At 50.2% G+C, this 20,136-nt stretch overlaps 2 protein-coding genes across 5 annotated transcripts; one reads left to right on the forward strand and one right to left on the reverse strand.

Annotated features, from left to right (window-relative positions):
• The first annotated feature begins 205 nt into the window (after nt 1-205).
• On the forward strand, nt 206-8,880 carry E4F1 (E4F transcription factor 1). Its single transcript, XM_030459646.1, has 14 exons — nt 206-380; nt 754-905; nt 1,048-1,144; nt 1,528-1,745; nt 2,184-2,304; nt 2,533-2,682; nt 2,970-3,133; nt 3,428-3,655; nt 3,954-4,059; nt 4,389-4,606; nt 5,598-5,796; nt 6,700-6,860; nt 7,418-7,480; nt 7,834-8,880. Exons 1-14 carry the CDS (start codon nt 206-208, stop codon nt 8,179-8,181), a joined length of 2,400 nt encoding a protein of 799 aa, XP_030315506.1. The 3' UTR covers nt 8,182-8,880.
• ZDHHC4 (zinc finger DHHC-type containing 4) lies at nt 7,034-15,680 on the reverse strand. 4 transcript variants are annotated; one of them, XM_030459650.1, is made up of 8 exons: nt 15,654-15,680; nt 15,354-15,482; nt 15,030-15,145; nt 13,482-13,555; nt 11,748-11,926; nt 11,504-11,629; nt 10,619-10,863; nt 7,034-7,306 (listed from the first exon to the last, which is right to left on the reverse strand). In XM_030459650.1, exons 3-8 carry the CDS (start codon nt 15,135-15,137, stop codon nt 7,298-7,300), a joined length of 741 nt encoding a protein of 246 aa, XP_030315510.1. In that variant the 5' UTR covers nt 15,138-15,145; nt 15,354-15,482; nt 15,654-15,680; the 3' UTR covers nt 7,034-7,297. The 4 variants fall into 4 exon arrangements, with proteins under 4 accessions (XP_030315510.1, XP_030315509.1, XP_030315508.1 ...); XM_030459648.1 differs by lacking the exon at nt 7,034-7,306 and adding an exon at nt 8,878-9,612 and having other exon boundaries at nt 13,482-13,528; XM_030459647.1 differs by lacking the exon at nt 7,034-7,306 and adding an exon at nt 8,911-9,612.
• Between the last annotated feature and the right edge of the window lie 4,456 nt (nt 15,681-20,136).

Here is a 20,136-nt window from a genome sequence, read left to right on the forward strand (position 1 = left end):
CCCTTCGGGTCCGGTCCGCCTGGGCGGGGCCTCCAGAGGTCAGCGGGTGCGCAGCGTTTGGGCCGCGCTCAGCCCCGGAACCTCCGCGCGTCGTCCTCGTTCCCCGGCCGAGCCCGCCGGCGGGTGCCCGTCCCGCGGCACGCGGCCCGTTGTTATGACGACACGGCCGTAAAGCCGCCATCTTGGCGGTGCGGCTCGTTGCGACATGGAGGCCGCGATGGCAACGAGCGCGGGGCCGTCGGGGCTTACGGCAGCCGCGGCCGGGGGGCGGGGGGGGGCGGCGGCTGCGGCCTCCGGGACCGACGGCAGCGCCGGCACCAACGCTGCCCCCGCCGGGACCGCCGCCTTCCTCAGCCTCCCGGCGCCCTTCAGCGAGGAAGGTACTGGTACCGCTGCCGCCACAGGGCCCCGGTCGGAGCCGAGGGGAAAGCGGGGCCTGAGGGAGGGGGTGGGGGGGTCCCGGGGTTCGGGGGTCCCGGCCGTGCCGGTGCCGTCCGCGGGGTTTCCGCGCCCCGTCCCTTCTCCGGCCTGCGGGAGCGGAGCTGCGGGCCGGGCTGAGGAGCGATCTGCCGGCACCGCTCCGGTACCGAGCCGGAGCCGAGCCCCTTCCCCGCGGTCACCCCGGGGCCCACCGGGAGAGGCAGAGCCCAGAGGCCGCGTTTCCCCGAGCCTCTGTCCGCCTTCCCCGGTGTCTCCCCGAGCCTCTGTCCCTTCCCCGGTGTGTCCCTGAGCCGGTGCCCGGTTGTCCCGCAGATGAAGCCGACGTGCACAAGTGCGGGCGGTGCCAGGCGGAGTTCAGCTCCCTGGAGGAGTTCGTGCAGCACAAGCTGCAGAAGTGCTGCCAGCGAGCTCCGGAGCCTCTGACGGCCGCGCCCGGGGAGCTCCTCGGTCAGGAGGTACAAAAGGTGACAGCAAAGCTTCTCCTCCGGCCCTGCCTGGCGATCAGCAGGACGAAACGGGCCGCGGGGTTGGCGGGGAGAGAACGGAGCACACGGTGGCGGTGATGGCGATCAGAGCTTTCTGCTGAAATGTCATCTGTCACGGCAGGTCGTCCCTGCTGTGGAGGAGGCGATAACTGTCGCTCATATCGTTGTGGAAGCGTCGTCCATAGCGGAGGAAATCGGCAACGCGGCTGCCATCGTAGGTGAGCTCGGGGAGGGCCCCGCAGCCCGCGGGGGGAAAGGTTCGCTGCTCCTCCTCCTCCTCCTTAGTTTGATCGGTGCGGTGACACCGCTGTGTCACTGGGTGTCACCTCAGAGGGGTGAGAGAGAGGCAGCCCCGGGCTGGCTTTGCAAATTATCTCCTGATTAATACAAACTCGATTCAAAGAGCCACTCCAGAAACGTCCGTTTTAATATTTATGCTGCAGCTCTGTGCAGAGGCAGAGGTGTGTGCCTGCTCCTGAGGGGCACAGTGCACCTCTCCCCTGCCTGCTGCCTGGGATGCTGGAGCAGCAGCAGGAGCAGGGGGTGTGAAGATCTCCTCTGTAGGAAACATCCCTGTTGTGCCATCCTCTCCTCTCCCCAGGCAGTGGGCACATCAAAGAAGTCATCGTTGCAGGAGACCATGTGTTTGAAAACCCCAATGGGCACCTCGATGGGGAGGTCAGTGAGGAGCAAGGAAACCCCGAGGAGCAGGAGCAGGAACAGGAGCAGGAGGTGGCCACGGAGCTGATCAAGGTGAAGCTGCTGGTGAACAAAGAAGGACGTTACGTCTGTGAGCTGTGCCAGAAGACATTTAAAACAGTGAGTAGCACTGGGGCTGGGCTGGCTTAGCAACTTGTTTCAGCTGCCTGACAAAGAAAGAGGTCTCAAGACAGCAGTGTGCTCCTCTGCTGCATTACTACTACTCCCATTTATATTTATATTTATTTATATTTATAAAGCTCCTATCACCACATTGATAAACATTCCTTGGAACCATTCTGACAGCAGAGGTAAGAACAGGAGTCAGCCTGTTAGTACCTCAGCACTTCTGTTTCCAACCAATGTAAAAAAAACAACAAAAAAAAAAGCCACAAGACTTTGCTGCCAGCCTGCCTGGCTGGTGTTTAATGCTACCCCATTAATACTACTCCCCACTCCTAAAGGGGAAGTTCTGCTTTCAGTTGTTGTGCTCTGCAGCTGAAGTGTAAAAGCAGCAACTCTTTGGGACCTCTTTTAAGGTGAGGTTCCCTCCTGCAGGCCAGCATCCTCAAAGCTCACATGATCACCCACAGCAGCAGGAAGGACTATGAGTGTAAACTCTGTGGCACTTCCTTCAGGACAAAAGGCTCTCTGATCCGACACCACCGGCGCCACACTGGTAAGGCAGGTCCCCAAAATCTCTGCTGTGGGGGGGGTTCTGTCCAGCTGACATTCCACTGGGATTTTGTGCTGCTGGAGCTCCCCCATCTCTGGGGTGCTGGGAGAAGTCCTGGGATAAGCTCCCTCTGCTCGCTGTAGTATGCTGAAAACATTCTTCTCCCTTAGAGCTAATCCTGGCTGTGGTTAGTTTAATACTCACTCCTGTTTTGATTCCTGCCATTTCCAGATGAAAGACCTTACAGATGCAAGAAATGTGGGAAAAGCTTCCGGGAATCAGGAGCTTTGACTCGGCACCTGAAATCTCTGACACCTTGCACTGAAAAAATCTGCTTCAATATGAACAAAGAAATAGTAGTCAAAGAAGATCTGCCAGCAGGTCAGTGGTGCTGTCAGCCCCTGCCTTTTGTCTGACAAGACCACGGGAAGGATAAATTCTTTCTCAGTCAAGAAACAAAGATATTTCTGTGGTATTCAGACTCCATCTTTTGTACAGGAAAAAGTAATCCAGAGAGCTCAGCTGTTAACCAGAAGCCAGGTGCTCACTGTGAAGGATGTTTGGGAGTCCAGTACACGGGTGCCTTGAGCAGGCATCTGACGGGCTGGGACACTTTTAGTGTCACTGCTCAGGGTGCTGAGAGGCTCCTGGTGCTGCTTCCCTTGCAGGATCCTCTGGTTCCAACACAGACACTGTGGCAGTGTCCAGTGAAGCCATGGAGCCCTCCCCTGTCATCCATCTGGTGACAGATGCAAAAGGCAATGTCATCCGGGAGGTCCATGTCCAGATGCAGGAGCTTCCTGTGGTAGATGCAAAACCCCTGGACCAAGAGGTGAGTGTTGTGTCTCCTGAACACCCCCCGAGGTTTCTGAAGCCCTGGGAAGCGTTTCACCTCGTTAACAAAATTTGACCCTTCTTGGTGGGAGCAAAGGCTGATCAGGCCTTGGGTGGGATGTCTGCAGAGGAGAGAGGCACCTCACCTTCCTGCCCACTCTGAGGTCATTCCCTCTCTCATCTTTCCACCTGCACCACAGCATTAGGCACCTTAGAAAACCACTTGTAGCAATTTGTTGTAAAAACCCAAAGGTCCAACTGTGCCTGTGCTGTAGCAGAGTTGTTCCCTCAGCAGTCACACCCCGAGGAGCTGCCATGTGAGGGAGAGGTGAACAGTGAGAACCTGCTGAGACAGGCCATGAGGAATTCAGGGATTGTGATAGAGAGGGTGGCTGTGGAGGAGCTGCAGAAGCCTGATGAACCTCCTGTGGCTGCTACAGAGGAACTGGGAAACGACGTGGTGGAAGCAGAAGAGGAGCCGTGTGGGGAACAGTGTGTTGAAGTAGAACAAACAGAATTGGTGAGTTTGTATTCTGTAAAGAGATGAATTTTTTAACCTTCCTTGGTTGGAGGCAGCAGTGTTGGCCTCACTGCCCTGCACATTACTTCTGCCTGTGTCTTCATGCCAGGTTTTAGAGTTGTGCTTTAAGTGCAGTGTTGAGTATGCACACGTGCTGGCTCTCTCCTGCTTACAAGTCTCTTTTTAGCAATCTCTTAACGCCATAAATCTTTCATTTTAATGGGGAATTTGGCTGGCAGCACTTCCTGTGCACACCAGTACAACAGACACCCGTGCTGTGCCATTTTCCTTCCAACAGACAGATGCAGAAAGAACCAACGGGTACAAAAGTTACGTTTGCCCTCAGTGTGATGAAGCCTTCAGTGAAGCTGCTTCCCTGGAAGCACACATCAAAGGTCATTTAGGTAAAGCTTTCCTCCTTAAGCTGTTGTCTAAAACCTGCTGGCTCTGACTGTGATCTCAAGCCCAGCCTCTTTGTTTCCAATTCTGTGCCTTTGCGTGCCCGTTCGCTGGGCAAATTTGGCATTTCCAAGCTGGAGCTGCTGCTTGGAAGGTACTAAAGGCCTTGAGAGTAAAATTTGAGAATTCCCTTCCAAACGAGACAAAGCTCATGCACACACTTGTTTACAAATTTCAAAATACAGTTTCCCTCCTCTGGGTTACATTTTGGTTCAGGGTGTAACTCCAGCACGTACCACACACTAGCGTAGCCACATGCTCTCTCTTTCTCTAGATTACAAGCCTTTTAAGTGTGAGGAGTGTGGCAAGGAGTTCACAAAGGGCTACCTGCTAAAAAAGCATCAAGAAGTGCACGTGAACGAGCGGCGTTTCCGCTGTGGGGAGTGTGGGAAGCTCTACAAGACCATTGCACACGTCAAGGGGCACCAGCGCGTGCACTCGGACGAGCGGCCCTACTCCTGCCCAAAGTGTGGCAAGCGGTACAAGACCAAGGTGGGTGTGCTTCTCCCTAGCAACTGGGACTCCTTTCCAGAGCCAGGGTTTGGGAAAAACCAGGAGGCTTTGCTCCTGATACAACAAGTGCCAGCTCACCTGCCTCGTGCAGGAGCAGAAGCTCCAGGAGGTTTTGTTTTAGTGAGGGAAAGGGACAGTTGGAAGAAAACTTTCATATTTGTGAGGAAACTCTTCCTCCACATAAGAAAATAACAACATCATCATCATCATCATCATAACAAAAAAGAACCTAAGCATTGTGCCTTACACAAGAAGAAGTCCTCCGAGATGCTGACTTTTACCCTGGCAGCTAAAATCCTGTTTTGAGGTTGTCCTTCCCTCTCACTGCCCTCCTCTGCCCCCTCTCTCTCCAGAATGCCCAGCAGGTCCATTTCCATACGACCTGCCTCGTGCAGGAGCAGAAGCTCCAGGAGGAGGTGTTGTTTTAGTGGGGAAAAGAGGGACACTTGGAAGAGAACTTTCATATTTGTGAGGACACTTCCTCTACATAAGAAAATAACTACATCATCATCACAATAATAATAAAAAAGAGGCCAAGCATTGTGCCTCACACAAGAAGAAGTCCTCCAAGATGCCAATTTTTACCCTGGCAGCTAAAATCCTGCCTGTTTTGAGGTTGTCCTTCCCTCTCACTGCCCTCTTCTGCCCCCTCTCTCTCCAGAATGCCCAGCAGGTCCATTTCCATACTACCTGCCTTGTGCAGGAGCAGAAGCTGCAGGAGGAGGTGTTGTTTTAGTGGGGAAAAGAGGGACAGTGGGAAGAGAACTTTCACATTTGTGAGGAAACTCTTCCTCCACATGAGGAAATAACTACATCATCATCATCATTATAACAAAAAAGAAGCCAAGCATTGTGCCTCACACAAGAAGTTCTCCAGGATGCCGATTTTTACCCTGGCAGCTAAAATCCTGCCTGTTCTGAGGCTGTCCTTCCCTCTCACTGCCCTCTTCTCCCCCCTCTCTCTCTCCAGAATGCCCAGCAGGTCCATTTCCGTACCCACCTGGAGGACAAGCCCTACGTGTGCCAGTTCTGCAGCCGGGGGTTCCGGGAGAAGGGCTCCCTGGTGCGGCACATCCGGCACCACACCGGGGAGAAGCCCTTCAAGTGCTACAAGTGTGGGCGAGGCTTTGCAGAGCATGGCACCCTCAACAGGCACCTCAAAACCAAAGGTGAGGTGGCAAAGCTTCTGTGCCTCGTAGCTCAAAGGGTGGGCTTGGACAAGCTGCTTTTTGGATGAAAAATGGGTATTTCAGAGCAGATGTAACGACCCTGACCTGAGGCTGTTTGGTTACCTGCATCTCAGCTGCATTATATTATTTTTAATCTACATTAATGAATATTTCTCTCGTGGTCTGATCAAAAATAATGCTGAACAAACACCCCAGAAACTAGTTCTAATGTACAAGCTAGATCATCTAAACAACAAGGACAACCACAATACCATTTGCATTAAGAACCTGACTGCAGGAGTGCTGCAGACTCTGCTCCAAACTCTGCCTGAAGTGGTCTCTGCTACTGCCCTGCGTGGGGAAGGCAGACCCTAAACAAGAGTCTACCCATCTGTTCCCATGGCTTTGGTACACAAAGAGGGAGATAATTAACGTTTTCATTAAGTAATGCCAGAGAGAGCTTGATTTCTGTGTTAGGATGAGGTGGGAGGGCTGTCAAGCTGATGATGTGGCACATGTTGTTATGGTTAAACATGCCAACTGTGTGGGGTTTTTTGGCATTAAATTTGTACTCATTTGGAGGATTTCTGAAATCCTGTAAAAACACAAAGGATGGACATCCTGCAGGGAAAATGTCTGAAGTAGAGTGAGTACTCACATATAATCTTGTTTGATGGGATTGGTTACACTGGACCTCCTGCTCCCTGGTCTGGTGTCCTGGTGTCCACTCCTTGTCCTGCCTTGGGGTGAGAGCCTGTTGTCTGATTGCTGGTCAGCAGCAGCCTGTCAAAGGTTATGTTTGTGCTGCACAGTGTTTCCCAGGTAGTTCTGTATTTGAGATGGTTATGAAAAATAATGCCTTTGTTTGTTTGTTTTTTCTGGCATTTTTGCAATACCACTCAGGTGGCTGCCTCCTTGCTTTGAAGGAGGTGGAGGAAGCAATGGTGTCTGAGGAGAGTCAGTCAGCTGACAACTTGGCTGCAACAGTCATCTCTGAAGATCCTCACACAGTCCTGGTAGAGTTCTCTTCAGTGGTGGCAGACACTCAGGACTACATCATCGAGGTGAGAAGTGGGTAAAACAGCCTTCTCTGTAGGAGCTTGGCAAGGTGTTTTGTCAGGAAAAGCTGCAGCTGTGCAGGTCTTCTGACCAGCTCTCCCTTAGCTATCCCCTCCTATTTTCTCCCATTTTTATTTAGCTTACTTTGTGCAGAATAATCTCTGTGGCTTTTTATCTGTCTGTGGCTGCTAAAAGCCATGAATTACATGTTTTGCTTTCTCCCCCTCCATGACAAAGAGCCAGCACTCACCTGTGCAGAGTAACACTGTGTGTTTATTGAGTCCCTTTAGAGCTCCCAGAGTTTTTCTCCAGGAGGAGAAAATCTGCCAGTTGGCTGAGTCCTGCTGGGAGAGGATGTTCCCTGTCAGTTATTTGTGAGCACTCTGCACGTAGCTCTCAATAATGGGACTGAGGGTGAATTTCAAGGAGTTGTTGTCATCAGCTACTGCACCTGGGGAGAACAGGAAGAGTTTCCTGGAAGATCTTAGTGGCTTATATTTTGGTAATAAAAGATTTTTCTGTAATAATCTAAAAAGGGACTCTTCATATTTTGTCTTTCAAGACTGCTACTGAAGACATGGAGACAAGTGAAGCTACTGAAATAATAGAGGGAACAAGGCATGAGGTAAAGCAGCCACATAAACTATTACTCTGGGGACTTGCAGATGAAATACATCACTTTTAGTCTCTGAAAGTCATGTTAAATAAACCCAATACCTGGGCATGTGGTAGGGTTTTTCCATCACCAGTTTCACTTGCTGTGGGCAGCCAGCTCCTTGCTGGTGAAATATCTTCAGTGAGAGGAGGTGTGACATGTTCCAGGAGTTGGTGGGGACTTGGGTGAATGGCAGGAGGAAACTGGGATGAAAATGGCTGGAGAAAACTGGCATGAAGTGTTGCTTGGTGGTCACCAAGCCCTGTCTGTGGTGATGAGAACTACACTGAGAAATAAGGTGGCCTTTTCTTCTCTTCGTGTAGGTCGACAGCCACATTATGAAGGTTGTACAACAAATAGTCAATCAAGCAAACTCTGGTCACCAGATCATTGTGCAGAATGTCACCGTGGCAGAAAACTCTGAAGTGAGCACAGACACTGCAGACACCATCACCATTGCCACCCCTGAGAGCCTGACTGAGCAGGTGGCCATGACACTGGCCTCTGCCATTGGGGAGGGAGCAGTGCTGGCCACAGAGGGGAGCATTGAGACAGAGGAAGCCACAGTGACAATGGTGGCATCTGAGGACATTGAAATCATGGAACATGGAGGGGATTTTGTGATTGCCACACAGGAGGGGGAGGTGGAAGTCCAGACTGTGATTGTTTAATGCCCAGCGTGCAGGTAGGGACAGATATTAAACCTTGACTGTTTTCCTCCAGTTTGGGGAATCTGATCAGTCCTGAGTTTGCCATTAGAGTTGTTCAGAGAGCAAGGGAGAGAATGCTGCTAGGGGGAAGGGGCTGAACAGTATGGCTCAGCCCTGACGTGGTTTCTGTTTAAAAAGCAAATTGCAGTAGTTAAAAACCTCTCTGAGGCCCTGCTGTGGAAATGAGTGATCCAAAAGGCTCCATATTTTGTACAACTGCCTCAAACAAAGGAAAATCCTTTGCAAAGCATTTCCCTCTGGCCACAGAGGTGTTGAAAAGGATTCAGAAAGTGAAGCAAATAATTAGGGTCTCGTAAGAGATGACAATCGTATGCATTTAAATCAAGAAAACCAAACCTAAGGAGTTGTGGTGTGCATTCACCACCACTCACAACCTTCTATGCCTTTAACCTCACTACTTTAGTCCTCCTAAGGCATGGTACTGCAGTATTTTTGTTTTCTTTTATATCCTGGACAAGTAGCCTTATGTACTGATCTCTGACAGAATGCATCATTGTACCCCACAGTGCCAGGCAGGCTGCTCTGAGAGCTGGTCTGTCAGGGGCTAAAGCCATATTGTATAGGATTTTTTTTTAAAAAAAACATATATGGATTTTTAATTACCTATTGTACAGATTTGGCATGTAAATAAATACATTTAAAAAAATAAAGTTATTTAAAGTTCTTACTATATTTTTCCAATTTCTGCTCTGTTACCATGCAAAGAGAAGAATTTCTGGCAAGGGAAGAGAACAGGGCCACTTTATGCTTTAGAAACCCTCCTGTTTGGGTAAGTCAAACACACTGGCTTTCCCAAAATAAGCCCAAGTCTCTAAAAGCAGCAGGTACATCCCTGCTCTGGAGATCTTGCAAGTGATCCCTAGTCCAGCTGGCTTCAGTACTGTAACTCTGAGAGACCTGAGAGGCCACTGTCACAGCCCCTAGGAAGAACTCTTCATTTTTGAAGACTGGAGTTTTATGGAAACATGGTTTCCAAGCACTTAATCAAAACCCAGTGATTTTTTACAGAAGGTATTTGGTCCATCAAAGCACACTGCTGAGAGTCATGCAAGGAGTCTAAAAATGCACATGTCAAGTATTAGATCTTCATGTTTTCTTCTTTCTTTCCAACAGTGTAGGAGGCTTAAAGATTTCCTTTAAATTCATCCAGACTCCTCTAGAATAAATGTTTTTGTAGACTACTTGTCTGTCATGAGGCTGCAGTGTCTGCTGGTGGGACCACCTGTACCTTCTGGATTTACACCATTCGTTGGAAGTCTGGTTGGTTAAGGCCAAGTAGAGGTGGAAGCAGGAGTATGCACCCAGCACCAGTGTGAGAAGAATAACAAACCCAAGCATGAAGACAATCCTAGGGAAAGTCAAGAAAAGGTGCTGCAAAGAAAGGAAATAACTTGGTTAAAAAGATGGAGCATTAGATCACAGGGAGGCAGCACACAGAGCAAGGTCACTGCACTCCATCCAGCTCATAACTCCATCCCATCCTCACCCTGAGTAAGAACAGAGAACTCCTGAAATGCATTCATCACAAGCCTTGCTAATACGTGGGGTATTTTCTGCACCCATCTATCTCTGAATGTTTGTATTCCATGCTGGATTTATGCTTGTTTAGATTTTGTTGGGTTTTTTAATTAGAAAATAATGAATGCAGATCATCTGAAAACAAACTGCCAAATGAAGAGGCTACAATCTGGCCCAGCTTCTGGTTTTGCTGACATGATACAGCTTAAGCAGCAATTTTCTGAGTTAAATTCCAGTGCTGGGGAGTGGTAGTGGTACTACTCAAACATGAGCACACATTCCCTGACCAAGAGTGCTTTTTAAGAGTCCAAGGCTGACACATCTGTTGTCTAGGATGAGAAGATAAAGCATTTAACTCCTCATCACCTCATTGCCACAATGCAGGAAGTGGTGAGAGTGACAGAGTGACCCAAAGTCACCCTTTGCTTGGATGTGAGAGAAAATACTGAGTTATTTAAAATCCAGGGTAGTAGGGTCCTGCTTTAACCTCTCGATGGTATGTCAAGGACTGCAGCCTGCTCCCTAAACATGATTAGAGCAGATGGTCACTGGAATGTGAAGTCATTCTTCATGGATCAGATCTGCTGAGTGAAAGCAGCCCTGGGGCAGAAATCCAAAGGATGGGAGAGTGGAATGAAGTGCTGGGAGAAAAATCCCTACGTTTTTAATATTCTGTGTTCTTTTTCAGTATTCAGTGTTTCTAAACCTCATTGGCTGTGTAAACCTGATTAAAAAAAAAACAACCCAGCAGTCTGTCCCCATCCTGCCTGTGAGAACATGCAGGACTGACACAGTTCCTGCAAGCAGAGCCCGACCCAAACCTCTCCCCTGGCCAACAGCCCAGACAGCACAGCCTCACCTGGACGAGGAAGAAGATCCCCACAGGCTGCTCGTGTCCTTGCTCGTCGAGGTAGGTGCCATGCATCATCCCTGAGAGCAGCACCAGGTGTCTGAGCAGTGCTGCTGAGATGGTGGTGATGGCTGCAGCCATGGCAGTCAGCGTGCTGAGGTAGAGCAGGAAGTACCGCGCGTTGCGGGCACCGATGCAGTTGTTGAGCCAGACACAGTGGTGATCCACACGCTGCACACACACCCCACAGACACCTGAGCAAGAGTCAGGGACAAGACACATCAGTTCATTGTTTTGTTTTTTTTTTCCAGGTCATCAGTTTGATTTTTAACACGGGTTAGGATGGGTTTTCACCTGAAAAGAATCTGAAGCGTTACGGTCTTGATTTATCCGGCAGCTTTTAAAGTTAAGTATTAATTTGGTTTCCTAAAAAAACTCCAATATTAAAACCACAGACTTGTCTCTCATTCCCCCTTTCAGTCACCAAGACTGCAGCTCAAAGACTTTGGTTTCTCCAGCAGTACTGCCCAGCAAAGTGTACGAAAGGCAGGTTGTAGCTCCAGCTTTCTTTTAGAAGGTAACAGCAAATTCTGCAAGAGAAACAAAATCCTGACCTCAGGCCTTGACAGGTGATCATTTTTCATTTAACTTATAGATGCTCTAATCTTGCCTGTACCTGACCCCAAGTTATACCCTCAGAAATGTAATTCCCGTGAAGAGAAAGAGCATTAAAACAGCTTCACAAGTGAGCAAAGGGAGCCCAGTAACACCAGCACATTCCAGTGTGCCTCCAGCTGGGTAACGGAGCAGGTGAAGTGTGAACTGGAGTTACTGATGGAGATTTGATTTGGGAAAATATTGCTGTTATCAAGGAAGGTAAGTAAAGATACTTACTGCAATGTTTTGATCTGGCTGGCTTCTCCATGTTACACGTAGGGCACAAGATGCCCTTCTGAAATAACACACCATCATAAGCATAAACCTTAACCACTGAGGCATGGTTTGATTTTGTTATTATACCTGTGGGGAAAAAAAAACCAATAAAAAAAACAAGGAAAAGAGGAGAAGTGATGCTGTTTGCAATGCTTTTTAGGTTCTGTTTTCAAAGAGCTACAGCTGAGAATCAGCAGGAGCTCACCAGGATCAGCCCGGGAGCAGAGCAGGAAGCAGCCCACGTTCCCAGCCAGCAGCAGGTAGGGCAGGAGGAGGAGGAGGAGGTGGAACTGGAGCTCCCAGCAGTACACAAACACCTCCCAGGTGTATTCCCCATACACTGCAGCTTCCAAGAGGATGTGCAGGACAACAAACAAACAGCTCCTGGAACAGAAAGGGGGTAGTCTATTTAATAATACTCAGCATCCTGATTAACAGGTCAAGTACACGCAGAGGTGATCAGCAAAGACTCCAAATGCAAGAAGACATCTCTTTTAGGTTTTTAGGCCAGCATGGATTGAATATTAATAGTATTTCCTCCATCCAGTGGCTTCTCCTCTTCTTCCCACATAAAGTCCTTTAAATATGCCAGCTAAATTCACTCCCATTATCATCATGACCTTTGGATTTTTTTTTTCCCAACAGCAGAGTACAAAGCACCCTTGGTGCTGACAAAATATGCCAATAAGCATCCTGCCAGAAGACATTTTCTGTGTGCTAATCTGAGAGCAAACTCCAGGAGAAAGTAATCTTGGAAAAAAAAACCCAACCAAACTGTAACAACATAAGTACCCGTTAGGAAACAAGTGTGGCAGGAGGTGAACACTGATTCCAAGGTGCCCAAGGTTCTGCAAGGCAAGCTGCCCAGAGTCTGGCATGCAGGTTTGTTTGGGATGTGTCCCACTGAGCAGCAGCTCTCAGCAGCCTGGCAAAGAGATGCTCAGATAAGCCATGCATCAGGAAAGCCACTTGCAGTGAGTGCATCTCTCTGCTTTGCACAACTCTTACTACAAGTAACAAGTGATGAGTATTGTACTACAGCAGGGAGCCTGCTCCTGACCAGCTCTTCCCCTCCACCATTTCTGTCTGCAGCCCAGCAGGATCCTCCAGAGCCTCCTCTGGACTGCATGGCTCCAAGGGGACACCCCCATCTGCTGCACCTCCCCAGACTTCTGCACCAACTGGCACATCCCCTGCTGGAAGGAGGTGATGCAGCTGAAGGGGGTGTGTGTAGAATCAAAGTTTCTCCAGCAGCACCAGGCTGGTCAGAGCGTGGCTCTGCTGCTGAGGACACAGGTGACAGCACAACCACCCCCCCTTGGGCTGTGTGAGCAGCACAGACCCTGCACAGCAGGCAGCAAAGCAGCAGCACACATGCCACAGCTGGAGGTGTGTCTGTCCGAAGGCAGCTGCTGCCCCCAGAGGAAAGGCAGTTAAATTGTTCCTGAAGCAGACTGTGAAGCACCAAAGTTTACAGGGGAAAAAATCAAATCACCTCAGTAGAGCAGGCTGCAGCTGTGCAGCTTCCCCCTGAGCCACCTGGACATCCAAGCTGCTGGACTAAGACTAATGGGATTGGAGGGAGGGGATGGGGATTGTTGGCTCTGCCTAAACTCATCCTGCAGCTGCTGGGGAGTCTGCTGTCCCCAACCAGTGTGACCAGCATCTGTTCCACTGGAAGCTACTGAGCCCCATTATCTTTATCTGTCAATATGCTCCAGTATTCCAGGGCACCATCTTCTCAACAAGCAAGGAACAGGGAGACAACAGTGTGGCAATCCCTGAAGGCAGCCTGTACTCTGTGACAGGCAGCCCTAGTAACTAGAGAGTATCTAAGGAGAATGTTGAGAGCTCTGAGGGTGGCAGGAGGTCACTGACAGTGGTCAGAAATGCCATTAAAAAATAATGATGTCAGAAGCAGAAACCAAAAGTGCAGTACCTTGTGTAGAAGAGCCTGTGAAGTGCCTGATGTGTCACATTCTGGAGCTGTGTGGGGATTACAAATGACAACACCTGAAGCAAATGAAAAGACTGTTACCTGAACTGCATTGCTCCTGCTGGGTGGAACCTTCCAACAAAACCAGAAGTCACCCAATCCCCCAGTTATCTGTCACTGAAGCTATGTCCCTGGGGAGGAAGCTCTTCTTCAGGGGCACTTGAGTCCTCAGAATACAGGCAGGCAGGCATGCTGCTGGGGTTTTCAATTTAGGAGTAAGTTTTATGTTCTGAGAAGCCCAGAAGGCACAAACAAACATATCTGGGTTAATGTGTGAAAGTTCTAAGGAGCTTAGATGGGGTTATGGACTGGCTGACTGGCTAAGCAGGGGATAGAACTGAGCAATTTCTCAACTACAATATGCTTCACCAGGACATCTGACAGATGCAAGTGGAGATGAGCAAAGAGATAAAGCCTGCTCTCTTCCAGAAAAAGGACAAACCAAAACAAACAAAATCAAAAACCCAACCCAACCAGCAATCCTCAGCAAACACCCACCCACCCCTGGTTTCTTCTATGACCCAGTCTGGTAACTCCATGTCTATCTAATTGCTGTTTTAAAACCAGCTCGAGAGAATGAAGAAAAGTGCCTGTCTTCATTTAGCAAAGTCCTCACAATAGTCTGTGATTGTAGAGCTGTTTGACTCTGCTGCTCAGAAGGTGACAGATCTCTATAGCAACACGCTGCTCCATCCCTGGTGGAGAAATTGGAGCAGCTGAGCCTATTTCTAGCTGACATGGAAAGAAAATATGCAGTGAGAGCTTCTTGTCTTAGATGTGAAAGACCAGAAGGCAAAAACCGTATGTGGAGCTGAGAAGATGTTAAATATTTTTCTCTTAACTGGTAAGCCTCTCATCAGCAGTTCAAGTGACAACTCTTTTTGAAAAGAGGCTGTGTGCTGCAACACATAACAAAACAGTTCTGTTTTTACAATAAAATGTCAATTCTTAACCCTCATTTAAAACACTTTGTTCCTCCCTCCAAGGAAACAGCCAGCAGCATCATTACAGACTCACACTAATGAGCTGCCCCTAAAGTATTTGTTATCAGTTATAACTCTCTCCCTATTTTAACTCTCAGACCTTCCCCCCCCTTTCCTCTTACTGAGGACACCAAACACCATAAAACTGCAAACACTTGAGGGCTCATAATTATTTAATTTCTCAAAGCTGACGTGTTAGGGTGTCACTGAAAAAAATGCCCTTTTAGTATCATGAGAAACCCCCTCCTGACTCCAGGGTGAGTGCAGGGGCCGAGCTTGCAGGAGCAGGAGCTGGAAGAGGCAAATGTTTTATTTTCTTCACCAGCTGGAAGGATGCTCACTGCCACTTCCAACCAGCAGCTGGGAAAACGGGGTGAAATAAGGAATCCCTCATTTCATGGCTCTGCCCGTGTAAACTAACATCTTTTATGGAGGAAAAACACAGGGATTCCAGCAGGACAAACCAGGAGAAGGTCACTTAGCACGGCTTTGAAACATTTTCCTTTACCTGGCTGCTTCTGTGATAAATCCCCCTCCCCCCTGAGCAGACGCCGAGCAGAGCCACAAAGCTGACCAGGAAGCACAAATAAAGCAAGAAAAGGGTCAGAAAATCCATCCCGAGCCCTGAAATACAACATTAAAAAGACTTTTAGCAGTATGTCGGGGTTTAGGCAGCAACCGGAGGCCGCGGGGCCCTGGAGCAGCGAACACTGACAGAGCAGGGCCAGGGCCCCACGGCCGCCGGTCCTTCGGTCCCTGAGGGGACACATTTGGGTCCATCCCAGCCCAGAGGGACCCCTGGGGGGTGGGTGTCCCCCCTAATCCCGCTCACCGCTGTCCTGAGCCTGATGAATCGCTCTCCGGAGTCGGTCCCGGCCGGCCGGGGATCGAGGCCTTGGCCTGAGGTAACCCGGAAGCGGCGGGAGATCGGTCCCGGGACGGGAGTTCGCTTCATCCCCCCCTTCAAATAAATTAAAAACAAAAAACAAACAACAAAACCAACCTTCTTACGAGTCGTTTCTCAAAGGTAGCGGCTTTCCAGCTGGATAGGGGGGGGGTCTTCCCCCGGTGAAGGGGTAGGGGGGGGGGGCAGGGAGCTGGAAGGACATGGATGGGGGAAACCCACGGGTACCTCATGAACCAGGGAATTCCGGGCTGGTTTGGGAAAAGGTTTAAAAAAAAAACACCAAACATCCTGTCCCACCCCCTGCCACCAGCAGGGACACCTCCCACCAGCCGAGGTTGCTGCCAGCCTCATGCAACATGGCCTGGAGAGGAGCTGCGGGTTCCTGCCTCCTTCCTTCCTCTGCAAGCAGATTAAATAAAACCCTGCAGAAATAAAAAAAGGAACGTGTTTTATAAACCCCAGAGTTGTGTCAGAGCTCTCGGGGCCCTGGGCAGCTCCCTGTGTGCACTTGGTGTCTGTTGGCTTCTGTTCCCCAAGGGTCTCTGCATCTGCTGTCATTTCTCAGGAATCTGCAAAAAAATTAAAATAAAATTTAAAAAAAAAAAAAAAAAAAATTAAAAAAAAAAAAAAAATCTCCTCAGATTCGTTGCCTTTGGTAAAGTCACTAAAGCAAAATCTTCTCCAGGAGCACTGAGCGTTACATTCAAGCAGAAATCCTCCTCTCCCACCACTGCATCCCATGTTCTGGCACAGTTGGGATGGGTTTGCTCCAGTGCCTGCAGGGATCCAGAACCTGGGATGGACCAAAGCTGGAGGAGATGAACCCCCCGGGCTGGTTCCTGTCAACTGAAACCTTCCCTTGTCACCAGCTCTGTCCCAGCTAATGAGCACCGATTGGGTTACGGTGCCGGGGTAGAATTTGCCATAGAAACTCAGCCCTTTGCTGCAGGTAACTGATCCAAAAGCTCCGAAGCTGCTGGGATGGTTTTGCCAGCTCCAGGTCCCGCTCTGCTGCTGGGGGGATCTTTGGCATGACAGGTAAGGCCACCAAGAGGGTGGTTCGGGCTGCTTTGGCACCCAGAGGAAATTCATTGGCTTGGTCGGGAGATGCGAAGGCAGGAGGTGAGGTTGGGTTTCAGGAAAGGGATGGTTTTCTTCCCCTGGTAAGTTCTTCTTCCTCAAAGCACCAAACCAGCACCTGAGAGAGAGAAATGCAACCCAAATACTGCCAGGGCAGAGCTGTCCTGGGGGCTCAGCCTGAGGAGTTGCCCACAGCCCTGTTGTACAGCCCGGGGCACTTTGCTTCTGATAGAGGACACGGTGAAAAAGCTGCTTTTCCCTTCTCTGCTGGTACCACAAAATGTCTGTGGTGCTGCAGGTGAGGCTGTAGGTTTGTCTGGGATGCTGGATGCAACCCGTTGAGCCTGGCAGGGTGGAAGGAGCCCTGGGGTGGTGGGGATGGTGTTTCCTTTGTGTGTGGGCAGGCAGGGTCTGTGTGCTGTGTGGAGCTGCAGGGCATCAGCACCGAGCTCCATCCCCTCTCAGTGGCCTTGCAGGATGTGCTCAAGGACAAAGCAGCCAGCAAATACTCCAACAGTAGGTTAAGTCTGAGAGAGATGAAGCTGACTCCATCCAAGCCCTGTGCAAATGAGGGAAAAGTCTGGTCAAAGTCCAGCAGAAGGTCTTCAAGGAGAAAATCTTTTCAGCAATGTGGAGTCCCATAACTTTCTGCAGGGATTAAAATTCGCTGGTGATTTGAAGTGCTTGAGTCACCTGAAAATGGAGGGTAAAGAAGAAATTGCTTCACTAACTGAGGGGGGGGAAAAAATAAAAAGAAAAAGAGAGAAATTATGCATTGCAGTTTTGCTTGCCTGTTTGGGCAGTGAAGGGTGGAGATGCCCTGAGGTTCTGCAGGAAGGAATGTGGACACGGGAGGGCAGTGCCTGCTCCCCCCCAACGCTGGATCTCAGCTGCTGAGGAGGAGATTTGTGTCTGTGCAGAACCTGTGAGGAAGGAGCAACCATCACCCACCCCAGAGCTGGGGAGGAGGAAGAGGAGGAGGTCCAGGTCCCTTGCAGCATTGACACGGATGAAGATGAAGGAGGGAGAGGAAGAGCCTCCACCTCACCCTGCTCACCTTCAAGTGGGGTTCCTTAACCTGAACCCAGCTCAGGTTCCTGGGCTCCCCCAGGAGCTGTTTCCCACCCAGCCCAACCCTGCCATCAGCTCAGCCCCCGTGGGTGCCCAGGGAGGACAGGACAGGATTGCTGTGCGGTCCGTGGTGCCTGCAGACAGCAGGACGTGTAATACCCTAAACCCTCTTAGTGTGCAAAGCCCTGGGATCCCTGAGTGCTGAGGAGGCAGAGGAGAAAATCAGAAACAGCAGCTGAAGGAGCAGTCAGTGCCCACCCAGGGGGTTCTGCTGCTGCTGGATCCACACAGAGCAGCCTGGCCAGGCAGAGCTCTCCTGCCCAGCCCACAGGAGCTGATCCGGGCCTCAAATCCCTGCAGTGAATCCCGTGTTGTTTGACAGAGCTGTACTCCCAGAATCTCTGGTTTCCCCCCCCAAACTGCTGGCAGGTTGGTGAGGTCTCAGCACCCCCAGCAGAGGTTTGGGAGCAGTGACCATGTCCCTCTGCTCTACACACTGCTGTCCCTTCCCATTTGCCTCCGGGGATCAGGGATTTCCCTCGGCAGGCACTAATCCCTTTTTCTCCTTCCAGCTCCTAATTCCCCCCTAGATCTGCAGACTCAGGTCAGCACCAGACTCAGCTTGGACCCGCACAGCAATTAGTCTGTCCCTGCTCCTCTTTGCCATGAAAATAAAGTTAATTAGGAAAGGAAAAGGCAACAAAGACCTTTCTGCCTGCCTGGCACTGACTCAGATCAGCTGGAGGGGCTCAGGGCACCAGTAAGAAACCTGGGAAGGGGCATCCAGCTCCTGCCTGAGCTCTGCCCCACACCACAGCAGCCGTTTTTCCCACTTTTGGACCAGCACTAGACACCAGGACTATGCCCTCCATGCCCTGGGGGCTGCAGGAAGGACATGGAAGCCAAGAAGATTCCCCCTGGAGCCCGGTGGGTAGTTGGGATGTGCTTCCAGAGTGATGGAGGAGAACTAAGAAAGCCCTGAGCCTGTGGGGAACCAACCTGCTGCTGGTGAGAGCCCACACAACTCACCTGGATGGCTGCAGACTTCTGTAAGTGCTTGGAGGTGCAGAGGTGGAAGGGGGTGAGGCAGCCAGGCTGTGGCTGCTGCTCTGCCAGGCAGTGCTGGGTCCATCCCAGTGCTTACTGGGCTCTTGCTGGTGCTGTCAGACCTGCGGTCCCAGGGCTGCCCTGGTGACCCCTTGGATTTCATCCCACTGGTGCCAGGCTTGCCCCATGCTTCAGCCTCAAGACTTTCCTTCTGTCCTTGACATCTGTGCCTGTTAACATGGGGAACAGCTCGGCTTCCTCTTTAAAAAAATAGCAATAATCCCCAGTTTTTAATGTGGCACTTTAATCAGCACTGCTGTGCAAAGGAGGATGAGATTATGACACTTAAACCAGTAATTAGAGCATATTGTTTGGTCCTTTTTAGTATTTCCTGATGGGTGCAGCACTTCTGGTGCCCTCTGCAATCCAGCCATGAGTAGCTGCTCACAGCAGCCAAGCAGGCTCGGGTGGTTAATACCCATTTCTGCAGGAACAACGGCTTTTTCCCTGCCCATCCTCACATTTCTGCTCCCAGAACAAGCTGGTCCATATTATCCCTGCTGGAAATGGACATAGGGAGGATACCTTTCACCTCTCTGGCCTGTAACAGGGCACTGAACAATGTTTTCTGTTCTACTGAATTTTGACCAAGGGTGCTTGAGGCACAAAACTCACAGTGCATTTGTGAGGATATTTTGCTGAGGGATTCCAAGTCCTCGTAGCCTCCATAAGGTAATCCACCCAGGTAAAACAGCCTTTTTCATTTCTGTAAATGCTTCCCATGTGTTAAGCACCATGGCATAAACAGGGGAGTTAAAAGCATCTTCAGAGGCAGCTGAGATCAAATGAAGATAAAAATCTGCATGCCAGCTATTTTAGGAAGTGTCAGCGGACAGAGAGGACTCGCACACATCAGCAGCATCCAAAGGGCATCCAAGGGAGCCACGTTCATCAGCTGGGCCAATTTACCTTGGGCAAAGACAACTTCTGCAGATGTTGGGGGCTGATGTGCCCGATTTCTCCTTGAGCATCTACAGAGCTGATCCTAAGCCTTCATTTCAGCCACGAGAGAGTCCTTTTGAAAATCCTCATCTCTGTATTTCAGGATGCTGTGATCAGGCTCATGCTGTCCATGTGACAGGGAGGGCACAGGGAAATGCTCCCAGGACAGCTGAGGCAAACTGGCAAGTTCTCAGTAATTTTGCAGTTGCAAACTGCTAAAATCTTGAGCCTTGGGAAGAGCTGGGTAAAACAAAGGTGCTTCAAGTATCATTGGATGATGCGTTCATCGCCATGCCAGGGAAATGAAACCACCATTTGGCTAGATAAATAAATACATTTAGGTGTCTAAATGCTCCTCCCATGGAGGGGGGTTTTGCAGGTGCCACCAGGGCTGTGCCAGGCCACAGTCTGTGTGCCCGGGGTAGCCCTGACCTTTCCAGCCTACCCAGCTTCCTCACTGCTGGCAGCAGCCTGCTGATAAAGGAATAAAAGCTATTTTTTTCAAGGA

Source organism: Calypte anna, chromosome 14 (assembly GCF_003957555.1).
Source record: "Calypte anna isolate BGI_N300 chromosome 14, bCalAnn1_v1.p, whole genome shotgun sequence".
NCBI classification, from domain to species: Eukaryota; Metazoa; Chordata; class Aves; order Apodiformes; family Trochilidae; genus Calypte; species Calypte anna.

Excerpts from the sequence above, each read along its gene's own strand:
- ZDHHC4 (XM_030459647.1), bottom strand. The coding sequence starts at position 15,137 with ATGGATTTTCTGACCCTTTTCTTGCTTTATTTGTGCTTCCTGGTCAGC. Across the intron at positions 13,556-15,029 it reads TTTATCACAGAAGCAGCCAG|GTGTTGTCATTTGTAATCCC; the intron begins GTAAAGGAAAAT and ends CATTTGCTTCAG. Across the intron at positions 9,613-10,618 it reads GGATCTTCTTCCTCGTCCAG|CACCTTTTCTTGACTTTCCC; the intron begins GTGAGGCTGTGC and ends CTTTCTTTGCAG.
- E4F1 (XM_030459646.1), top strand. The coding sequence starts at position 206 with ATGGAGGCCGCGATGGCAACGAGCGCGGGGCCGTCGGGGCTTACGGCA. Across the intron at positions 3,656-3,953 it reads AAGTAGAACAAACAGAATTG|ACAGATGCAGAAAGAACCAA; the intron begins GTGAGTTTGTAT and ends TCCTTCCAACAG. Across the intron at positions 7,481-7,833 it reads TAGAGGGAACAAGGCATGAG|GTCGACAGCCACATTATGAA; the intron begins GTAAAGCAGCCA and ends CTCTTCGTGTAG.